General features: G+C 46.1%; 1 protein-coding gene across 7 annotated transcripts in view; it reads left to right on the top strand.

Moving 5' to 3' along the window:
- The window catches only part of MAPKAP1 (MAPK associated protein 1), an 83,377-nt gene that overhangs the window by 24,022 nt on the left and 36,804 nt on the right, over nucleotides 1-22,551 (top strand). For all 7 annotated transcript variants that reach the window (XM_053996578.1, XM_053996576.1, XM_053996579.1 and 4 more), the window contains 3 exons: nucleotides 10,291-10,463; nucleotides 14,792-14,968; nucleotides 22,182-22,291. In XM_053996578.1, coding sequence (XP_053852553.1) covers nucleotides 10,291-10,463; nucleotides 14,792-14,968; nucleotides 22,182-22,291 — 460 coding nt within the window. The remainder of the gene's footprint in view (nucleotides 1-10,290; nucleotides 10,464-14,791; nucleotides 14,969-22,181; nucleotides 22,292-22,551) is intronic.

The raw sequence follows: 22,551 nt of genomic DNA on the forward strand, positions 1-22,551 counted from the left end.
TCTTATCAGCAGCACTTGGCAGTAATCACACCTAAGGAAACTTATAATTTTCTTCAAGGAGGTGACACTGACAGAATTAAAAATGAAGGAGCCCCCTGAAAAGCCAGTTCATTACAAATTAACAGTGGTCCTAGCAAAGCAGTGGGCTAAGGCGTGTCAAATAGTGATATGGATAAAGAAACCCAGCATTTGGAGCTGTCAGCACCGGGAGCAGAGCGAGCCTGGGAACAAATTAATCACATATTGTCAACGCAAAGTTGCATCAAATTAACACATCGGATTCCAGCATATTAATGTGAGAATGCTTTCACCTGATTATTACTGCAAACCATTGCCACTCTCTGACTGCAAAGATATAATTAAATTGCTAAATAGAAAGTGCATATAATATCTCTGCATGCATTTAGGATGCATGAGCTGAAAAGATCACATCCCAGTAAGTGACAGTTTCTATTTGTAGGAAAACTTTACTTTTTTTTCCTCTCTCTTATTTACTTGAGAGTACTAGAGGATGAAATTAGAAAAGTTAGTGCTGTTGTTTGCACTCCCTACAAGTTGGTGGAACTCAGGTTGGGTTGAACTGATTGGTTGTGCTGCCTGGGAGGGAGGAATTCTCTTCCCTCTGCTCCCTGTGCTCCGTGCCCTCTGTGGGGCAAGGAGAGGGAGGAGGAGATGCTCTGGAGTTGTGGAAGAATAACATCAAAAAGCAGATGTTAATACCTCGCTAATGAGGCTGTTAGTTGATCTTAGAGAGGCTGCTGGTTGATTTGTATAAAATTAAGCTGCACTCAAAATCTGAGATGGGATAGTGCTTAAATTGGGCACAGGTATTGCTCATGGATTTGTTACTGGAGGAACCTGTCCTGACATCCACAGAACCTCACAGTCATGGAATTGTGGGGTTGGAAGGGACCCCTGGAGGTCCTTCAGTCCAACCCCTGCCCAGAGCAGGAATGTGTCCAGGTGGGTTTGGGATGTCTCCAGAGAGGGAGGCTCCAGAGGAACTGGCCACTGGTTTTGTGGGAGAGATGGAAATTCTGCTCTAATATTTGATTTCAGGCCATTGGCAGAGGGAGCAGACAGAGGGGCTGACCCTGCCCAGAGCCCCTGCAGGACCTGGGTGTGGGACAGCAGCTCTTCCCAGGCTGCCACTTTTTCTGTAAATCTTCCTTTGAAAAAAAGAGGAGAAGGAAGGCAAACAGCCAGTACAGTGAAGCACGCAGGAAAAGTGGTGATGCCTTGAAATTAAAAGCATTTTTTAGGCCATGGCCATTTCAAGCAGCTTAATTAGAATTAAAGAATTTTAAAGAGTTTTTATAATGCACTTGTTAATCTTTTGGCTGAATCATATTGCGTTTTATTCTATCTAATTGATTTTTAGCAATTTAGTAGTGTCATTATCTTTCCCTTAATTACAGATCAAATCAAATAAAAAATGTATTCACAAGTTGAGGTTCTTAACAGCCAAAGAAATATGGAAATGTTTTATTAGCTCATGTTTCTAATGGCTGCTGTTTGCAGAAGAGTTGGATGTGTCCATTCAACAGACATGCTTGTTGGGAGGAACATTCCTGAGGGAGAGAAAGTTGGGTTTTTTTAATTTCTCATTGGACACTCTTTTAGACTATGCCTTTACTTTGACCCTAGTAGTTGAAAAATCATTTTAAAGCATTGATAGTAATTATGGAAAAAGGGCTCACTTATGTGTCTGTTTAAGCACCATGAAATCACTAATCAAAGAGTTCTTGTTTTGTAGTTAAACATTAAATGTAAGTGAAGTGGTAATTGGTTTATTCTTGATTTCAGTATAAATTTATATTTAATTAATTTTTTTTCAATTTATTTAGTATTTCCCACTCAGAATTTGTAAAGGCAGTATAATGGTCAGGTTTTTTCCATGTAAATTCTTTTGTTTCCCAATCTGAACCAAAGAGGAAGAAAATTTTCACTATTTTCTTAATACTAGTAGAGCTTCCTTGATTTACTAATAAGAGCAGTTTCTCAGGTCTTTGTGGAGATTGAATTTATGAATTTATCATACTTCAGGCTGCTATGGACCTAAATCCTGCAGGGGAAAAATGTTGAAAACATTTATGTCAGAAAGTGTCCTGCATCAAAGTTGCTTGAACAGCCCATCAGGGCATTTTCACATCTTTTAGGGGCAAAAGCTTCCCGTGGATAAAGTCTTTAATGTCCCTTTTAGAGGAGCCCCCGAGTGCCACGTGGCTGTTGAGGTGGTGGAGGGGAGAACCCTCCTGAAGCTGGTTCTGTGTGATGGATGCCCTGGTGTGCCAGCACCTCTGCCAGGAGGGAGGGGAGTGCAGTGGGAAAGAAGTGTCACTGGGACACTGCATTTATTATTTATTGTTTAGTATTTGTCAGTGCTGGGCTCCTTCCCAGTGCTGTGGGACCTGCCCTGGTACCACGGGGCACGCGCTCCGTGACACCCCGGTCCAAGAGTGCAAATTTCTTCCTGAGTGCAAGGAAACTTGGCTTTAAGGGGGTAGTTTGGAGACTGATGATGAGAAAGAAATCACCTGTGGAGGAAATCAAATCCCATCTCCATGAGCTGCCTGACTCCACATCACACTCTGTCTCTCTGATGGTTTTTAAATTGAGGGGCAAAAAGCTGTTGTGATAGTGTCACTAAACACTGCAGAACAAATTTCCATATAAAACCCTTCCTAGGTAGGAAATTCCAGTTAATAATAGTTTGGAGGAGAACCTATAGTAAAACTTGAGCATATTAACTATTAAGAGTTTAATTTGAGCTCTGGGGGAAATGATGTATTGAGGTAGGTACAGTAAAACTGATGAGATTGCAGGCAGGTTTTACAGATGATTTTCTCTTTCTTTTAAGAATAATTGAGTCATTTTAATGATAAGCCTTGCTTGGCTTCTTTGAATGGACTGCATGTAATTAGTTGTAGCTTCAACTTTGAAATGTTTTGACAGAAAATGTATCATTTAGCGGGTGCATTTTTCCCAGCATCTGCCTTTAATATTTGTTCATTTTCTGCAACGCACAACTTTGCTACTTCAGGTCAAATCCCAGACACGGCTGCGGTGCCTTTGTTACCTCGATTGTTTCCTGCAGGATGAGGGAGAATGATTGCACAGAACATGTTTTGCAAGCAGCTGGAGCCCGTTCCAGCCGAGTGCAGCACCTGCGGGCCGGCGGCGGTGCCGGCGCTGCCCTGCTGCAGCTTCAGCTGGCAGCGGTGCCAGGGAATGCAGCGTGTCTGGGCTGGACTAATTAGAGGGATGATTTGTGAAACGCTGGCTATTTATTTAATTAATCACCGGCACAAAGCTATAAAACCCATATTTTAAAAATCCCTGTTAGTTTGCCATGTGGTTAATAGATTGTGGCACATTAAAAAGTGACACGGTGATGTATTAAAAATGTTCCACCTAAGGTTGGCTGATGTCCTCGAGGAACTTGAGCTGTCTGCTTTGTGCAGCAGAAGCAGAGGATTAGAGGCTGATCTGTTCAAGGATTGAATATTTCTGAAAACATTTATCTTTTTTAGTGCATCTGTTCGTTAAAATAGATCGTGGTGTGTTCCTTAACGCACAAATAATGTTTATGGTGTAGTTTTAATTATAAGTTTTGGTTGCATTTTGTTATTACAAAGAATAACTCTATTCCTCAGTATTAAATTGTAATGTTTATTACTAAGTAAAAAATATATAATTCTTCTAAAGAGGCTGTTCCTTCTGCTCCCTAGAAGGAATTTGAGGATGGTTGGGGTAATGAATGCATTTCTGCTGCAGCTGGAGCAGCAGCACTTGGATCAATCTAAACGTGTGTTTTGATCCCTCACTAGAGCTGTGGGGGCTGAGCAGCCCAGGGCTGCAGGGCAGGCTGAGCTGGTGCCACACGGCTGGGGGGACATCCCACCCTCTCTGTTGGCGTGGGCACATGGAGAGGGAGCCTGTGTGGGGCAAAATGCCACGGGAGTGTGGCTGGGAAGGGATGGTCAGGGCCATTTGTCCTAAATCTGACACCTACATGGACATAAACACAACCTGGGCTCTGACAGGGATGGACCTGGGATTTCTCCCTCCCTCCATGTAGCATTTGTCAGAAAAAAAGCAGTATTAAGAATTCATATTAATAGCAGATTTCAATTCATAGAGAGTTGTATAAATGAACGTGTGTTACTATAATTGAAACGTGCTGTTACCAGCACTATGTGTCTTATTCTTTGCTCAGGACTTACATAATTTTATTAATTGTGGGAGTGAATGCCAAGCAAGAGCAGCGATTTGGGTGCTTGATTGTGTGGTTATTTCTGTAAATCCTGGATTTGAGCTGCGTGCAAAGGCGTGTTCAGGTGGAAGCGTGGAAGGAAACTGTCCAGCTCGGAGGTGATGCTTCTCAGCTGTGTGTTGTATAATTAACTGGTACATTAGGAGGGGGCTGGAATAAAACATGAGCATGTTAATGCAGCCTGGAGCTGGGGTTGTAGTGATCATTGCGATGCAGAGGACGCATTGCTCAGAGCTGCTGCTGCCTCTGCAGCCTGTGAAACATCTGGACCTTTAATTGACAAATCGTGTGGTGCCGTGCAGAGCAGGCATGCTAAGTGAAGTCAACAATTTAGAATAAAAAATAATAGTGTGTTATTTACCTTGGAGTTAAATATTCATACTTTGTTATGCTTTGGATAACAGGAAATTACCGGGTTAAATTTTTATGAATAGTGACAGTGTGAATAAGATAAATTAAGTATTTAATGATGTTAATGGAGTTTTACATCGTGATCTGCTAACTCTGCAGCACAAGCTGGGGTGATGCAAAGGAGAATCCTCCCCTCAGAAGGGAAGAACTTTGAGGCTTCACTGAGAAGCTGCAGGGCTGGAGGTGTGCAGGGGGTGCACCCTCTCTGCAGCCTCTCTGGGGTGTTCCCCACTTGAGGTTTAGGAATAGCAGGAGGAACCAAGTGCCCAAAGTAACGAGAAACCCCAGTGCTGGTGTAACCACCTGATGAAACAAAGACCATTCCCATTTTGCCATGGTAGGGAATAGTGTGGTGGGTTGGAGAAGGAAAGAGGAAAGAAAAATATGGTGCCTTATATTGCCATGAACATCTGTGCTCTGATCTGTTAGAAATTTCTGTGTGTTGTAAATACTGGGTTATTATATTTCCACTTTTCCCCTTCAAGTATTTTCTGTGTGTCAATTAAATACACAAGCAAGTAAGTTATGTTGTGGAGGTGATTGCTGGATCACAGAGTGTAGTCAACACCCTGTCACCCAAACCAAAAAACATTTAACCGAGTTTAAAAGTGAGAAGACATTTTGCATTTGGGAATGGAAAAGCATTTGTTTCCATTTTGTGCAGTGTTTAGCGTTGTTTGCTGGGAGGTGAGTCAATGACTTGAATTAATTATAATTACTGAAGAGACATATACTGATTGAGCAAATAAAGTAGTAAGCTCATTCGTGCCAAGGCCATCTAATTAAATGCTAACTTTGGGTAAGCTAGATGTGCATGAAAGATTAATTTTAAGAGGTTTTTATGACTCCCACTAAATAATGATTCAGTAAAATCTTTGCATTATATCATTAGAACATCTAATCTTAAAGTGATATAACATTTAGTCACAGAACTCCATTGTGCAGGAAGAGGCAGTAAATTGTCAGTGCTGAAAATCAATCACTTTTCTCTTGGAAATGTTTATGGACTTTGCTTTAATTTTGCGCCGTGGTGTGCAGTGAAGCAAAGCAGGAGTGAGCAGGACACGCTGTGCCTGACTCCCCACCAGCTCCCCGTTCTGCAGGTGCTTCAGCAGCCCTTAGGGCTGAGCTGTGCTGGGCTGGAGCAGCTCTCCCCAGGGTCCTGTGTCAGGCCAGCACTGACCTGCTGTTGGAGGGAGGGGTGCATTCCCTCATGGACTTGGAATAAAATCTGATTTTAAATCTTAGAAAGGCATCTTATGTTGGAAGGACTGATAGATTTTAAATAAGTTTGGTTTTTGGGTTTTTTTTTTTTTTTTTTTAAATTTGACATACTGTAAGAGAGCACAAGGGAGCCTTAAAAGAATCCACCAATAAAAATACTAGGAAAAATGATTTACTGTACATTTTCAGTGTATCCAGTTACTCCTCACTTTCTTAAAGGATTGGTGGGATATAACATTTCTAACAATAAAAGCTTAATGGAATCAGATTTGTGATTTCCTAGAAAATTAACGAGATATTTTGTCAATTTTATTCCAGACTTCATTTGTCAGAATATACAGTGTCCAGTGACAAGCTAAAAGAATTTTTTGACAAATTAACTGTGCCACAGGTGACAGATCAGGAAAATGTTAATTTAACAGCCCCTTTATGCTTCCCAGATTTATTGGAGGCTATTAAGGAAACTCCAAATGGTAAGGCCCCTGGCCCTGAATAGATTTTCCATTGAATTTTATACAGGATCTATTAATAAAGTTTGATGCTGCCTCTTTGAATATCGGTAATTGTCCTTTATCTTCTGGGTTTCCTCAGCATTTCCACTTGGAGCAGGGTTTCAGCTGGGAGCCAGCAGTGGTTGTGGCTCCAGGGGTGCCTGTGGTTCTGGGGGCTGCTCCCGGAGGGGCGGCTGCGGGTCCGGGCAGAGCCCGGAGCTGTCCCTGGTGCTGCCGCGGGGCTGGGCTGGCCCTGCCCGGCTGGCCACTGTGCCCTGTGTCCGTGTGTCCTGTGTCCCTCTGTCCCTGTGTCCCTGTGTCCCTGTGTCCCTCTGTCCCTGTGTCCCTGTGTCCCTGTGCCCCTGTGTCCCTGTGTCCCTGTGTCCCTGTGCCCCTGTGCCCCTCTGTCCCTGTGCCCCTGTGCCCCTCTGTCCCTGTGTCCCTGTGCCCCTGTGTCCCTCTGTCCCTCTGTCCCTCTGTCCCTGTGTCCCTCTGTCCCTCTGTCCCTGTGTCCCTGTGCCCCTCTGTCCCTGTGCCCCTGTGCCCCTCTGTCCCTGTGTCCCTGTGCCCCTGTGTCCCTCTGTCCCTCTGTCCCTCTGTCCCTCTGTCCCTGTGCCCCTGTGTCACTCTGTCCCTCTGTCCCTCTGTCCCTGTGTCCCTGTGTCCCTCTGTCCCTGTGCCCCTGTGTCCCTGTGTCCCTGTGTCCCTGTGTCCCTCTGTCCCTCTGTCCCTGTGTCCCTGTGTCCCTCTGTCCCTGTGCCCCTCTGTCCCTGTGCCCCTGTGTCCCTGTGTCCCTGTGTCCCTGTGTCCCTGTGTCCCTCTGTCCCTGTGTCCCTGTGTCCCTGTGCCCCTGTGTCCCTCTGTCCCTGTGCCCCTCTGTCCCTCTGTCCCTGTGCCCCTCTGTCCCTCTGTCCCTGTGCCCCTCTGTCCCTGTGTCCCTGTGCCCCTCTGTTCCTCTGTCCCTCTGTCCCTCTGTCCCTGTGTCCCTGTGCCCCTCTGTCCCTCTGTCCCTCTGTCCCTGTGTCCCTGTGCCCCTGTGTCCCTCTGTCCCTGTGTCCCTGTGCCCCTCTGTTCCTCTGTCCCTCTGTCCCTCTGTCCCTGTGTCCCTCTGTCCCTGTGTCCCTCTGTCCCTGTGTCCCTGTGTCCCTCTGTCCCTCTGTCCCTCTGTCCCTGTGTCCCTGTGCCCCTGTGTCCCTCTGTCCCTCTGTCCCTGTGTCCCTGTGCCCTGTGTCCTGTCCTCCTCCTGTCCTCCCCATCTCTAAACCTCCTCTGCCTCCTCCAGCCTGTTTTTACTATCTTTCTTGTCCAAACTCCCTCCACCACAGCTATCCTGTTCTCCTGCTCACGCACACTCAATGTGAACACCGAAATGACAGGTGACTCAAACCAGGTAAAACCCACACACCTATGAGGATTCCATCTGCTCTGTGAGCAAGGGGAGCAATCCCAACAACAGCAGGACTGGGAAATGGCTCAAAGCACTGCTGTTATACTCAAGATCTTTTAAAAAGTCAGAGAAATAGTTTTATTAATTAAAGGTCTGTAAAGCTGATGGCCATGAGGTATTAGGGAGGCTGAAACCTGAAGCCAATTAGATTTTCTAGCAGTAATGAGAACATCCATTGTCACACTGGGGAGGAAATGTTTGTACAAACCTGTGGTGGATCAGGGCTCAGGGATCAGTCCCACACCAAGGGGGTCTGGAGGAAACCTCCACTGTGTTTATTGCAAATTGGTGGTATTTGTTCAGAACCACACCATAAATCCAACCCATCAGGTCCCTGTCTGAGGGAATCCACGGCCTCAGCCCATCCTGCAGAATGTTAATTGTCACCACTGGACATGAAGTAAGTACACAAACACTTGGTAAGTTCAAAGGCCAAAAAGAGAGTGTTTTATTGGAGCATCTGATATTTATAGAACTCCAGAGGTGGCTGTGGATTGGAGGATGGAATTACCACCTCTCCAGCCACACTGGTCAAAGCAACAGTCCATCAATTCCCTCCTCCCACAAAGAGGAATGCAAAACAATTCTTATTTACATGAACAGCACGTGAGAACTGCAGTATAAACATGTCAACATCAGAAGGCTGAAGAAGTTTTATGAGAACTCTAAGACAGGTGATTTGATGAATTCCTGGGTGTGGGTTGTGAGTTCACACGTTTGTGCAGTGGCTGATGGATAATCTGCTCTCTTTGGTTGTCAGTCCCAGCTCCTGGCTCGTTTGTCCCCTCCCTGGCTGGGTGTATCAATTGTAGCCTTGGCACCAACTCCCACATCTGGGTGTCCATTTTTCTTGGATTTTCCATTATCAGGACCCAGCATTACTTACGATTCTGCCCTCCTTGGATTTATATATGTAACTGACTTGGCGTGCCAAGGAGTGACATGAATTTCTGGTAGCTGCTGTTTGCTCCTTCTCTTGCCAAAGCAGCCTCAGCTCGGGGGTGTCTCTGGGCAGGACCAACACTCTTGGCGTCCCGTGCCCCTGGGTGACTGCACCTGGGCACACACAGCTGATTTGTTACCTGGCACCAGCTCATTTCCCTTTCAGAATAAGTTGTGGAAGTAGAAAAGCAAGAGAGATGGAGAGACAGAAACACGCTGGTGTTTTTTACCAGCTGTAGCTCTGCTGTGTTCATGACCTCGTGAGGTTGTGGGTGGTGTCCCAGAGGGTCCCGGGCACATGAGCTCAGCCAAAGGTTGTTCAGGTTTACCCAAGAAAATGAAGGAATGTCCCATGTTCTGTTGCAAACCTAAGCCTTCCTTTAAATGAGCCAAACTGGTTTCTTCTTACCCTAAAAATATGGGAAGAGGAGGTATCTGTTCTATAAAAATGCTTTCTTAAAAAATAAATGTGTTATGTTGGGATGGATTTTAATAATACTTTTAGCTATGCCAGTATGAATAACTTTAGTCTTTAAATTCCTATTACTTCTCTAATTTATAATCATACTGAAGGATCAAATGGTTTTTAACAATATATTGAAATTAGCACATGGCATTTAACTCCCTGTTTTATGCTCTCATTATAGATTTATAGCATTGAATCCTTTTATTCTGTTACTTAGAATTCCAAGTGATTAATTCAAGAAGCCCTTTCTCTTCTCAAAGCCCTTGTAGTATGGAGAGAGATGGAGATACTTGGAGTGCTTTGGAAGAGGGGATCAGGATGTGCAATCTTTTGTTTGTTTAGAAGATTTCTGGGTGAAAGCTGCAGTCCTACCTGCAGTGGATTAAACATTCTTTTCTTGTAAAGCAAAATGTATTGCTGTGTGCTTTGTGGTTTTTTTTTAATTGTCAGTCTCCAGGGCACCAGATGGGTTCTTTTCATCCAGTAAAATACTGGGATTCCAGTAGAACCCCAGTATTAGTTGATTCTTCTTGGTGTTCTCAAACAGAGCACGTCAGGCTCAGCTGTGTGTGCGGTTTTGTTCTGCTCTTGGCAAGGCAAGGCCAAGCCTTGGTGAGGGGGTATCTGTGCTCCCTCTGGGGGCTCCTCAGGTGGTGGGGAAGAGCTTCTCTTCTGCAGAAATGCAGAAACAAGGGCAGTGCACTTCAGAAGTCTTAGGCTGGTTTGTTGGGTCCCTCTTCCTCCCCATCCCACACATAATTCCGTTCTTTTGGATTCTGCAGGAGCATGGGATCCTGCAGCAAAGTTCAGGCTCTTCATGGAAATCTGTGAAATCATGTCCAGATATTTCATGTCCTTTTTACAGATAAACAGCAGGGAAATAATTGGAATTTAAATGTTAAATCCTTTTCCAATTTTCAGCCATAGCAGCATATTTTAGTTTTCCTGCTGAGCCGAATTCCATCCGCCCAGATTCCGTATAAACCCCGTCACACTTTTTTATGCATCCTGATGAAATGTGCTTCCTCAACAGGGCCATGTTGGTACAACGGCAACCAAAAAAATTGATGTCTACCTCCCACTGCACACAAGCCAAGACAAGCTGCAGCCCATGACCGTGGTGACCATCGCCAACGCCAAGGTGCACGACCTGATCGGGCTCATCTGCTGGCAATATACAAGTGAGGGACGGGAACCCAAGCTGAAGTAATGCTCTTTCTTTACTACCTCCTGACCTCTAAATTTCTCCTCTGCAGCCTTTTTGCATACTGAAACGGATTTCTGTGTCAGTGTTTGGAAATATAAACCCTAGCACCTTCACATTTGTCAGTGTTTCCCTCCGAGCAGCACACGTGCACCTCCAGCCATTTCTCTTTCAATTAACTGCCGTGTGCTGGGAAGTGATCAACAGCAAGGCTTGGATCTGTAAATGAATCATCATTTCAAAACTATGTAAAAATAATGCAAACTTTATCGCTTTTGGTGTCACAGAGGCATTTGTTATTTCGTGTCCCATCTATTTTTTGCTAGTGTCCTTAATGGCTGAGATCACAAGATGTCAGATAAAGCCCAGAACTGCTCTAAGTCCCTTTGCTAGGCTGGAGCACTGCTGGTGGTTAGTAAGAGCTGTTCCCTTTTCCTGGCAGATGACAGGACATACATGATCTTCAGAACAGCTCATCTGAGCAGCTTTTGTTTTAGAACAGTTGTGTAAAATACTTCTGGTTTTGCCAGGCCATAGAACATAAAATAAGAACTTAAAGTAGTTTATGACAGAGTTACTGGCAGGGATGTCCCTGGTGTGAAGGAGGTTGATAGTTTTGTTTGGGTTTTTTCTATATGAGCCAAATTTCACTTTTTAATTGATCCTGGAATATTGAATGAATAGGGTGGGGGGTTTTTTGATCCTGAATTTTGCAGCTCACTCTCTCAGCATTTTTCAGGAGCCCTGGAGGGCTCAGCAGTCTTAGCTGCTGTTGTAGCACAGCTGTGGGGGGAATGGGAGTGAGGGCACTTGGGCTCCCGTGTTTGGGTTTGCTGATTTCTGTTCCATGGACAGGGCACGCAGGAAAGCAGCCCCTCTTGAAAACACTTCCATGGATGTTCTTTCTTTGGGTATAGATTTTCCCTTAGCTCTTCTCAACAGACATGTGAGATGTTTTTAGGTTTAAACACTTGGGTTTGATTTGTCCTTTTTTACGTTCTGGAGAAGAAATATAAAATTATTCACAGATGGTGCCATTTCATTTGCTGTTATTAATTTCTGTTCCTTATATCACAAGTTCAGAGAAGTGTCCTTTGTGTATGATTAGGTTATTTTTCAATGAGTAAGACACCACTGATGTCAGTCTTTGGGCACACACATATTTTTCAGGAGCACAGCAGAGCTCAAATGGAACAGCACCCGTGAGTGGAGCGTTCCATGAACCATCACTGCCCACAGCAAAAGGCAGCAGTGGGAAGAAATGAATTTCACTGTCTGCCTTGAAGGATAAGATGTTATGATGTGTCAAAAAGTGCTCATGAGCAAGGAGGCTGTCCAATGTAATCAAATCTCAGGCAGAAAGAATAAAATAAATAATGGAGGCATGAGTTCCCAGGAGCACGTGTCAGACACAGCAGCAACTGAGAATCTGGGACAAAGGCTCAGACCAGGGGCCAGAGCCTCGAGTTTCCTGGAAGTTTGTTTTCTTGTAGGTCCTTAATTATTTCTCGTCATCTTTTTTTTAGCATTGCTGACTGCCAGTCCTGAAGCAAGGATTGATTTGACTGTAAACTAATTCTCATATTTCCAAGTAAGGAAGGAGCTCGTGTAGGGTACCCATTCTACATCGGCCGTTTGTTCCTGATTCAGTCAGGAATCAGGAGAGTGTGAAAAGACAAAATGGGGATCATTGTGACACTGCACTAAAATACATCTACAGAATGCCTCAGATGGCTATGCAAGGCATGCAGAGTGACAACTATACCTGCTAGTGACACTGTGAGAATAATGAGGAGGTTTTAGACTTTATAATTAGGAGAAACAACCCCTTCTGTCTTTAGGAAAAGAATATATTACTGCCTAATTCCTTTCCCTAAAAGATAGGTGTAAGAGTCTGAAGTGAGTGAGTACTAGCTGACAGCTTTGAGAACATTCTGTATTCAATTAGGCTGCCTTTTTTATTATAATTGTATTGTATTTGTCTCTATTCAGTCTCTTGGTTCGAGGAACCACTGGCAGTGTTAGCAGCCCTGTCCCTGGCCTCTCACACATGGACCTGGGTTGTAACCCAGCAGACCATTTTCTTGCCAGCCCCTGACAGATGTGCTGGAATGATTCCAGCTGCAAAAAATAAACAAAATCCCTTTCTAGGAAGAAATTAATAGTGAGATGCACAATTCGAATACATTTGCTATTTTTGGAAGTGAGGAGTGAATCTCTCAGTTTTTGTGCTGAACTTGTAAGTTCCTAACTTCAATCTCACTCGGCCTGGTGGAGGTTCAAAGTGCAGAACAGTTTTACTCACTAGACTTTTTTTTTTTTTTTTTTTTTTTTTTAAACACATGGTGACTAAATCTGTTCAGGAAGCCAGTCCATGAGTGAAGACATTTGTAACCCCTCTGTTCTATGGGATGTGACCAGTGCTGTGTATTTTCCCAGAATTTGCTGGGGGAGAAGCTGGTGGCACCGGGACCTGCTGGGGGTGCTCTGCTGCCCGTGGCTGTGCGTTCCTCCAGCCTTGGTGGGAGCTGTGCAAATGCACCAGGAGCCAAATGGAAATGCTCACTGTGCTCACCCAGAGCTGTGAGTGCCCAGCAGGCTGTCCCAGAGCGGGCTGGAGAGCAGCAGGGCAGGGGCCCAGCTGTGACTGTCACTGCTCGCGCTGGGAGCGTCGGGGACTTGCAGTGACGTTCACGGGACACAGGAGCACGCAGGGCTGGGTCTGTGGTCCCCAGCTTGGGAAGGGTGTGGGGTGCTGCAGCCACCCCAGAGGTGCCCTGAGGGATGGAGCATCTCTGCTCTGGGGACAGGCTGGGAGAGCTGGCATTGGAGCCCCTGCCAGGGCCTGAAGGGGCTCCAGGAGAGCTGGAGAGGGACTGGGGACAGGACACAGGGAATGGCTCCCACTGCCAGAGGGCAGGGATGGATGGGAGATGGGAATTAGGAATTCTTGGCTATGAGGGTGGTGAGGCCCTGGCACAGGGTGCCCAGAGAAGCTGTGGCTGGGATCCCTGGAAGGGTTCAAGGACAGAAAGTTTCTTTACTGGCATTTGCAGAATTTTCAAAATTCAGAGTGGTGAATGTTGCTGAATTATCTTTGGTGAGCAAATTTGCAGCTTACATTAACAGCAATGCATCATTATTCCCTGTTTTCTATAATAAATGTCTTAGTCATGACAAGATGCCTATAGATCACCTGGACTAAGCACTCTCAATAAAGCACAGTTGCAACCAAAGGTTTGTGAATTAATTGAGAAAATTGCAAATCAGGTAGTCAGTGAAATAATTCATTGTCACATCCAATCAATAAACTTTGTAAATCAACTCATTTAATTCAAAAAATGATCTATATAGATCAAGCGACCAATTAAACAATTAGCATACACTTTACAATTAATTAATTTAAGCATCAATCATGCAATTAAAACTCCAAATTTAAACTGCAGAGTTTAGAAACACGCTGCCACGTGCACCTCCAGCTTTACTGCATGGCTGGGGAAAGGCCTGAGTGCTGGCAGGTTTACAGTCAGAAAGAATACTTATTTTCAGGTCAATCATTTAAACTGAAGTAACATTTGAAATAGATTTCAATGTTAGGAAATTATGATTAATACCTGTTTGGTAGCTATAAATAGTTGTTTCCTTCTGGCTTTCATCTGTGGAAAAAAAGAGGCTCAGCTCTTTATTTCTTTCACATTGTTGCTGTTTCAGCTTTCTGTGTTAGTTCTGCTAGTTGGTGTTTATTAATTTGTGACTGCTTTTAGTGACTGAACTTAGGTATTTAGTAAAGGTAAGTTTTCTGCTAATCATTGCTATGTGTTGGACAGATTTTTTACTTTTCCCATATTTCATTACCCTGCTTACCTGCCCAAGAGCACTCTCTACAGACACTAAACTTTCACAGTTGTTTGACCTGTAAAAAATCACAGACACCGCTTGTTTGCCTTTAACTCTGAAGAGTAGTCATCATATAAATAACTCAATTTTCGCAAATGGAGAAATATTTCTTCCTGCTTTATGAAATCATGAAACTTTTTTGGATTTCAGTGCATTTTTATCATGGTCAGGTTTTGCTTGTAGAGCAGGTGAGGACGAAGACTGCTCGGCTCTGAGGTTTGGGGTTTTTCTACCACCGCAGGGTTGTGGCAGCAACCTTTACATTTACAAATACAAATACAAATACAAATACAAATACAAATACATCTGGGACCTCTGGGGACATGTTTGTGTGGGTGCCAGCAGCGTGTTTCCAGAGCCCTGGCCCTGTGCTCTGCCCCAGGGCTGGTGGCAGCCCCGTGGCTGTGCTGACTGCAGCTGCTCTCTGTTCCAGCGACAACGTCAGCGCCTACTGCCTGCACATCGCCGAGGACGACGGCGAGGTGGACACGGACTTTCCCCCCCTGGACTCCAACGAGCCCATTCACAAGTTTGGCTTCAGCACGCTGGCGCTGGTGGAGAAGTACTCGTCCCCGGGGCTGGCGGCCAAGCAGTCGCTCTTCGTGCGCATGTGAGTACCCGGCCTGGGGACAGCGCTGGCCAGGCCACCTCCTGCCTCCTCCTCCTCCTCTGCCTCCCTTCACCTGACTCCACCACAGTTCGGGGCCACACCTGTTGGTGATGCTCTGCAGTGAGGCAAGTGGCTTTACAGACCACTTTACAGACCAAATAGTTGCAGTGTGGCTTAATAACAATGCCGTGGTTGAGAAGAGAAATGAGCAGTAAGCAAGCACACCAGCTGGAGCAGGACTGGCCATTCCCCTCCCAAGTCCAGAAGAGGACATCCCATGTCCTTTTGGTGAGGGACATCCCATCCACCCCTGAGACCCGAGCTGTCTGACTTGCAGATCAAGAAGAATTTGCTATGTCCTTATCAGTGAAATAGGGATATATACACTGTACTTGATCACTTTTATTTTTCTTTACTTATGAATGAAAAATCTCTTAAACCATCAGAAGGCCTTAATTACTAGAACAAAATGCCAGGAGCATAAGCCACTTCTTACTTGGGAAAAATATTTCATGTTTGGAGCTCTTGAAATGAAAATGCTAATAGGGTTTTCCTGGTTATTGGACATTACTTACATTTCTTAACACTACAGCTGCTTCTAGTTCTGAATAATCAGACATTTTAAAAAATCTGGCTTATTTAATTAGTTTTTATATTCTTTATTGTGTACTGTGTTTCTTAGCGACGTTCCAAAGCATCCTACAGAAAGCCATTGTCAGAAATCCCACGTGTATTCCCAAAGGCCACATTCACTTTGTTCCACTGCATTAGGGCACTGGGAAATAAAATATTCTGGCCCCAGTGTTCACGACTAAGTTATTCAAGGCTGAGATGCTGGGCTGTGCTGAGGAAGGGGAGGTCATTGTCAATAGACAGCTCTAAATTGTTGCTGATTTCTCATCTGGAAAAAGTGCCCTTTCCCAGCTGTCCCCCTACCCCCAGTGCTGTCCTGGGTGCCTGGGCTGGGGTCAGTTTTCTCTGCAGTGACCAGGTGTGGGTCAGGGTTTGGGGGCTCAGGGGAGGTGGCACTGCCCTTCCCTCGGCGGGCTCCCAGCCTGGCCAGCAGAGCTCTGCCTGCAGCTGGGAGCAGAGCAGGGTCCAGCTGCAGGGCCCGCAGAAAAATGCAAAATCTTTTGGTTTACCATCATTTGTGCTGATGTGAGGAGCTTCCTTCTAGCTTGGCAGGTGCTGCTGAGGAGAAATAGGACAGCTGCATCATAAGCAGTGCTCTTCTGAAAGGGTCAGTCTGGTGGTACCAGTGTCCACATTTTAATTTTAAATGGCTTGTGATTACTGTGTAAATAGCTAGGTTTAAATTAGAATTTTTAATGTGTCCCCTAGAATAAAGAATTACTTGATCATCACTTAATCAAAAGGTGGTTACCTCTGTGAGTTTACATGTGCGTGCTGTCTTATTTTTGTAGGGATTTGCTGTAAATTCTGTGTCTTCTTCCTCCCCTGTCACCCTACCGCTGCATGTAATTGTGGTTTTATATTTTGCATCTCTTTTTCTTCCCTCCTCGTGCTGAAGTACTTCAGCTGCTGCCATGTCAGCCTTGTGACTCGTAATGTTTATTAATATTGAATCACTGTTGAAAAATGTTGATGCTTGTGAGGAGCTCCGTGCTGCAGCCCGCTCCACCTCGCTCTCCCCGTGCCGCTGCCGCCGAGCGGAGCGCGCTGGGGCCCCGCCAGGGACCCCCTTCAGCAGGACATGTTTGAGCAGAAACAGTTTGCAGAACTTTATACACTTCAACTCCTGCCAAGGCAAACTCTGAGCCACTCGAGTTAGTTATAAATACCCAGAGGTGGTGGCTGGGAGTAGCCCACAGTGCAGTTTATATTCCGAGCTGGATGTGAATGTCTTTGTGGCTGTACAGAGTAGTAAATAATTGAGTTTGATTAGGGAGAGGGACCTCATTATCCCCCCACCTGTGCCCAGCTGGTAGGGGAGGGTCGAAATGAAGCCATTAGCTGTCTCTCTTACTGGCATCTCAAAGAGCTCAAATACATCTGTGTCTTATTTTCTTTTCTGGCACAATCAGTCGAGCAAGCTAAGCAGGCATGACCGAATTTGGCAAGTTCCAAGGACTCTGGCAAAGTTACACAAGGAGAAGACGGAGGGCAGTCGTTCTGGCTGCTCACTGCCCATTAGTCTAGCGAGTTATGTTTTTGGAAGGTGGCTGCTGTGGAAAGCAGAGCAGTGTCCAACATCAGGCACGGCACCCGCACACGGCCCCGCTCTCCTGTCGAGGGGGTTTGTCGGGAAGAGGCAAGCAAAGCACCACATCCATGGAAATACAGACTTCTTGAGGTGGTGAGGTCATACCTGGAAGGCTTAAAATAAATCTGTACCATCATTAGGGCTTTTTCCCTTGGAAATTTTATTATTGGAACTCGACACACTCGATCTAATGGTGTTTCGAGGAGCTGTAGCTCAGCTGCCAGTTGGCACACAGAGGAAATTTGGCGTCCAGTTCCTCTGCTCTGTAGCACTTTTTTTCTGTTTTGATATTGTTCTTAAATTGCTTTGACAATAATATACAAATTTTCAAAGCAGCACCTCTGCCATACCCGATAGTTTAAGGTTTGAAACCCTTTTAAGGTACCAGATTTGCATTGTGCGTTTGCAAATTCAGTTCAAAGCCCTGAAATGTGTTTTTTCTTGGACTCCAGCAGCAGTCCCCAAAAGGCCTGGTCCTGGTTTGTACATGGGGGTGGGTAATCTGCGAAGTGCATTTTAGAATATTCATATAAAATTTAAGACAGTTAATGTGGGTGCAAAATTAAGAATGTGGCTCCCACGATAGTGGTGAGGGAAGGGTAGGAGGGCATTGGAAGACTTGATGGAGGTCTAAGGACTGTTATAGTGGTGTCAAAATGCAGCCAGTTAAACTCAGTAGTGCTCAGAGCTGTGCAAGGCCAGTCTGAGATGCACAAAAGCAGTTTATTTAGGCTCAGAGTAAAAACTGTGGCTGGCATTACTTAGTCCGGCTCCTATCACTGTGCACTTTATCTTAAAAATTACCCAGCTTAAGGTAAGTCCATTGCATCAGCTGGGATTTTGAGTCTTAACTCTGACTTTGTGCTGATCAAGTAGAAATTGCTATTAGTCACTCCCAGGCACTTCCAGCCATGCCAGATGGTTATGCAGTGAGCTTTAAGTGCTTTAAATTCCACTTCTGTGTTTAAAAAAAAAAAAAGACAAAACCTAAAATTTTTAAAAATTGCTCCAAATTGGAAAGGAGTTTTTCAAAAAGCTCTCTTCTCATTCAGAGCAGAAACCTTTTGTCCTTCCAGTGTAGGTAGTTTTATTGTGTGGCAAAAGGGGGGACCCTGCCTGTTCCCGTGGCACCTCAGCACCACGAGGAGAGCTTCTGCCTCTGCTGCTGTTTCCCTTTCCCTCTCCTGAACCTTGCCACCCTGGCTCCAGCACGGAGGCTGTAAAAGAAGATGGAAAGCCAAGTTACTGCAGAATGATCACTATCATTAACATTCACGGGTGGTTCACTTATCATTCCTGACTGCACAGACATGGCAGCCGTTATGAAACGTCCACAGGTGTAGCACGATGATACATATTACATTGTGCCACAATGGATTTATGTATTCTGTAACAAAAGAAAAGTGTAATGAAAAAATACAGAAGGTAATCCTTTATTCCCCCACTGCACAATTTATCAGTAATGCCTGTGGATGATAAGTGCCAGGGATTTCCTTTGCTTGATTTAACCTTGTCACCCAGGTATGTTTTTGCAAAATGACAGAAAATACAAGCTAAGGAATTTCTTTGGCTTCCAATTTGCCAGCAGCAGTTTTAATTGATTGACCAGCATCTGCTTGTCTGTCCTATTTTCAGTGTGTTGACCTAAAATAAAGGTATCACACCTTAGCAGAGTGAGGTAGAACACGTCGTTTGTGATTGCAATTAGGGATGTGCTGGGATTGGGCTGAGTGAGGACCATGCCCATGGCCAGTGCAGAGCAAGCTGGGGAGTGGTGAGCTGAGGTGGGGGTGTGTTTCTCCAGCACAGCCTCCTGTGCTGTGGTCACACAAGGCAGGGGTGTGGTGGGTTGGTGGTGCTCCAGAAGCTCTGGTGCAGAGTGTGGCTCCAGGACACCCTGGCAGCGTGTCCAGTGCCAGGACGAGGAGCAGTGGCCTTAAACTAAACCACAGCAAGCTCCACCTCAACGTGAGGAAGAACTTCTTTCCATGGAGGGTGGCAGAGCCCTGGAACAGCTGCCTAGGGAGGGACTGGAGTCTCCCTCTCTGGAGACATCCCAAACCCACCTGGACACGTTCCTGTGTCCCCTGCTCCAGGTGACCCTGCTTGGGCAGGGGATTGGACAGGGTGATCTCCAGAGGTCACTTCCCACCCCAGCTAATCTGTGATTCTACAGGGCTTCTCCTCTGGGCACAGAAACGTGCCCTGACTCTGGCCTGGCCCCAGGATGATGGCAGGAGCTCTTTGGCCTGGGCTTAAGTCCACCCCCGGCTCAGATGTGTGGGGTTGCCGAGTGCTGAAATGTTGCTCTGACGTTCTGTGGTGCCTTGTGAGAGGGGAGCCAGGGCAGGGAGGGGAGCAGCTGGACCAGGCTGGGGGTTTGGCCCCTCTGGCTCTGCTCCAGAGCAAACAGCCAAGAGTTTACAAAAGCGGGGCGCGCTCTGCGTCCCACCGCTCCTGCCAAGCACTCACTCACGGCTCGCACACTAAATATAGCAAAACACAGAGGCTTTCTTATTTTGCTTTGATCAGTAAAATAAACTTTCAAAGATTGTTCTGGGATGAGATCCAGCTTCTGAGGCAAAGAATGGCTGTGGCTCGGGCAGGGGTTAGTAATGGAGTGTCAGGGAAATCAGTCTGACAGTTCTCAGGCCAGCTGCTCAATGGAAAGAATCGGCTGAGCCAGGGCGGCCGGAACACGGGCGGATCACAGCAGCCTGTGCTCTTTAGCAGCTCAAGTGTCAGGAACTGAGACAGAATCTTCCCTTTTTGGGACCTTCCTGATCCATGGGCGTGGGAGCAGCCCTGAGCTGGGGCCATCTGCTGATGGCCACTCTGTGCCCAGTGGGAAGGGGGCTGCAGGCCCTGCTCTGTTTGTGGTGAAAAATGTTGAAAAGCATTTTGTGAGAAGGGGACAATTGTGGCTCCAGTTGTTTTGGCCGTAGCAGGTTATGGAAGATGTCTGTTGCCTTTGCAATTTCTTTTTTCCCTGGAGTATTTTAATTTATTTCCCTGACTTTGGTTGGCGTTTTCTGGAAAATTCCTGTAGGTATTGCAGAGCATCGTATGAATTACCTGGAGGCACCAGGTGTTGTGATGGCCTGGTCCAGCACAGAGGGCTTTTCATGCAGCACTTCAATGAGAAATCCTGTGTTGCTTAAATAAAAGCACAAAGGTAGTTTCCTTCTTGTGGTTATAACTGTAGAATAGGTTTTTCATTTTAAAGAACCCACTGAATTTTGCTCAGCAGGTCAGCTGGGACTGAAGCTGTGAGGCTTTTGGGAAGCGAGGGATTGGCCAGGTAAAGGGCAGGTGTGTGGTGCTCGTGCAGGTCATGGGGCTCCACAGCAGCTTCAGGGGAGATTTGCTCCTCAGTGAAGTGCTGGGGAAGATCTCTGCTCATTGCAGGCATTAGCCTCTGAGCCCTGGGGCTGTTCCCAGGACAGCAGTGTCACCTGCAGACCTGGTGGCACTCCCTCCCTCAGCTCTGCTCCTGCAGCGCTGAGCATGCGGCAGAAACAGAGGGAAAAGTAGATGCATGAAAAGGTTGGGATTATTTGGTTTGAAGACGAGTAAGATAGAGTTATAAATAATAAATGGTCTGGAGAACATAAATTTGGGGCTTTTAGGCAGTTTCATTTTGCCAGGAACAAAGGGAATTGAAAATGAAATTCAGATGAGACCAATGCACAAGCGAGGAGAGGGAAACGGCGTCTCACAGCAGCGAGGGGGGACATCTCCTGAGCCCAGGCTTGGCTGCTGGTCCCAAGAGCACGAGTGGCCCCCAGGACACCGAGCTGTGACCAGCACGTGGCCAGGCAGGGCTCCTGGCCCCCGTGCCACGCTGCACTCAGTGCTCTGAGCAGCGAGTGGCGAGGGCTCTGTCCTGGCTGGGTCACCGTGGGCTGGGGATGCCGCGTCTGACGTGACCTGAGCTCCAGCTCTGGTCCCAGCATTTGTGTTTCAAAGTGACATGCAATATGGGTTTGTTTTGCAGGATGTACTTGTGTTGCTTGGATTGCTTTCGCCTGCCAGTTGCTTTTAAAAATATTCCAGCTGTGCTGTTCATATAGAGCTGTACTCCCTGATTAAAATTCCTGGTTGCCAGATACAAGGCTCCTCCTCCTGCCCAAATAGCTTTGCAAACCAGTTTTTTTCCATGCAGAGCAATCTCTCCTGTGGGAGCCTTCAGCTCTCGGATTTCCCTGGAACTGTCTGCAGTGACATCTACTGACATGAGCCGAGACTGACTGCGAGGGCTAAGGGGCAAAATTTACTGATCTGCTCATTCAGAGTCTCTTCTATTATATTGTCATCTTCTCTGCTCCCCCCGGGGTGCCCCTCTGGGTATTTGGCAGCAGGATCCTCCACAGCTGTCCCCATGCCCTTTGCAGTCCTTCCCCCTGTGTGGCCTCTCCCATGGGTGATGGCCAGGACAAGGACCCACTGCCTTGGATCTTTCTGGGAGATTTTGTGCCATTGTGTTCACAAAAACGCGTCCAAAGGAGCCCCGTTAGGCTGGAAATAATGCATTGAAGCAATTCCTCGATGGTGCTGCAAAGCTGCTGTCACTGAGGGGTGTTGTGCCACTTGTCCCTAACGGTTTGTTACGTGTGGGACACGGATGAAAATGCCACTGCAAACTGCTTCCCTGTTGTGTGTGTAAAACACAGACAGGAGATGAGGAGATGAGGAGCCCCCCAGGTACACTGGCTCATTTTTCTCTTCTAATGCTGAACGCCAAGTGATCAAAAATAACAATGAATTAGGAAAATCCTTATACTCCTTGTCTTGAATCTCAACCCATTTTGGCTGGTTTTGTCTCTGCCTTGCTAAGGCAGTTTGCTTGGTTTCTCCTTTTAACTTCCCTTTCCAGCCCAACTTCGTTAACCGTGTGCCTAACGAGTGCTTTGCTTGAAGCTAACGAGGGCTGCGGGGAGCTGCCAGTGATGATTGTTTTGTAAAACTGCATGTGCATCTGTCTTGCAGAAATGCTGCTCATGGATTCTCACTTATTCAGGTGGACAGTATGAAGGTCACCATGAAGGATATCTTACAAAAGGCCTTAAAGAGAAGGAAGGGATCACAGAGAGGCTCAGGTGGGTTATTTATCGTATTTTCTAGAGGGCAGGGTGTTTTCTCCATGAGTATATTTTATATCTCTTTTTAACTGTTGTGAACGTTGCTCAGGTTTTGGGGGGTTGTGTCCCAGCCCCACTCACAGCAGTTCTGTGCACAGGTCTGTGTTCTCTGTGCTGGCACAAAGCTGGCAGTGCAGGAGCTGCATAATGTTTGCTGCAGAGCAGTATATCCATTCCTGCAAATATTTATTTATGATAACAAAGCCATTTGCATTCAA

This window comes from Vidua macroura, chromosome 21 (genome assembly GCF_024509145.1).
Source record: "Vidua macroura isolate BioBank_ID:100142 chromosome 21, ASM2450914v1, whole genome shotgun sequence".
NCBI classification, from domain to species: Eukaryota; Metazoa; Chordata; class Aves; order Passeriformes; family Viduidae; genus Vidua; species Vidua macroura.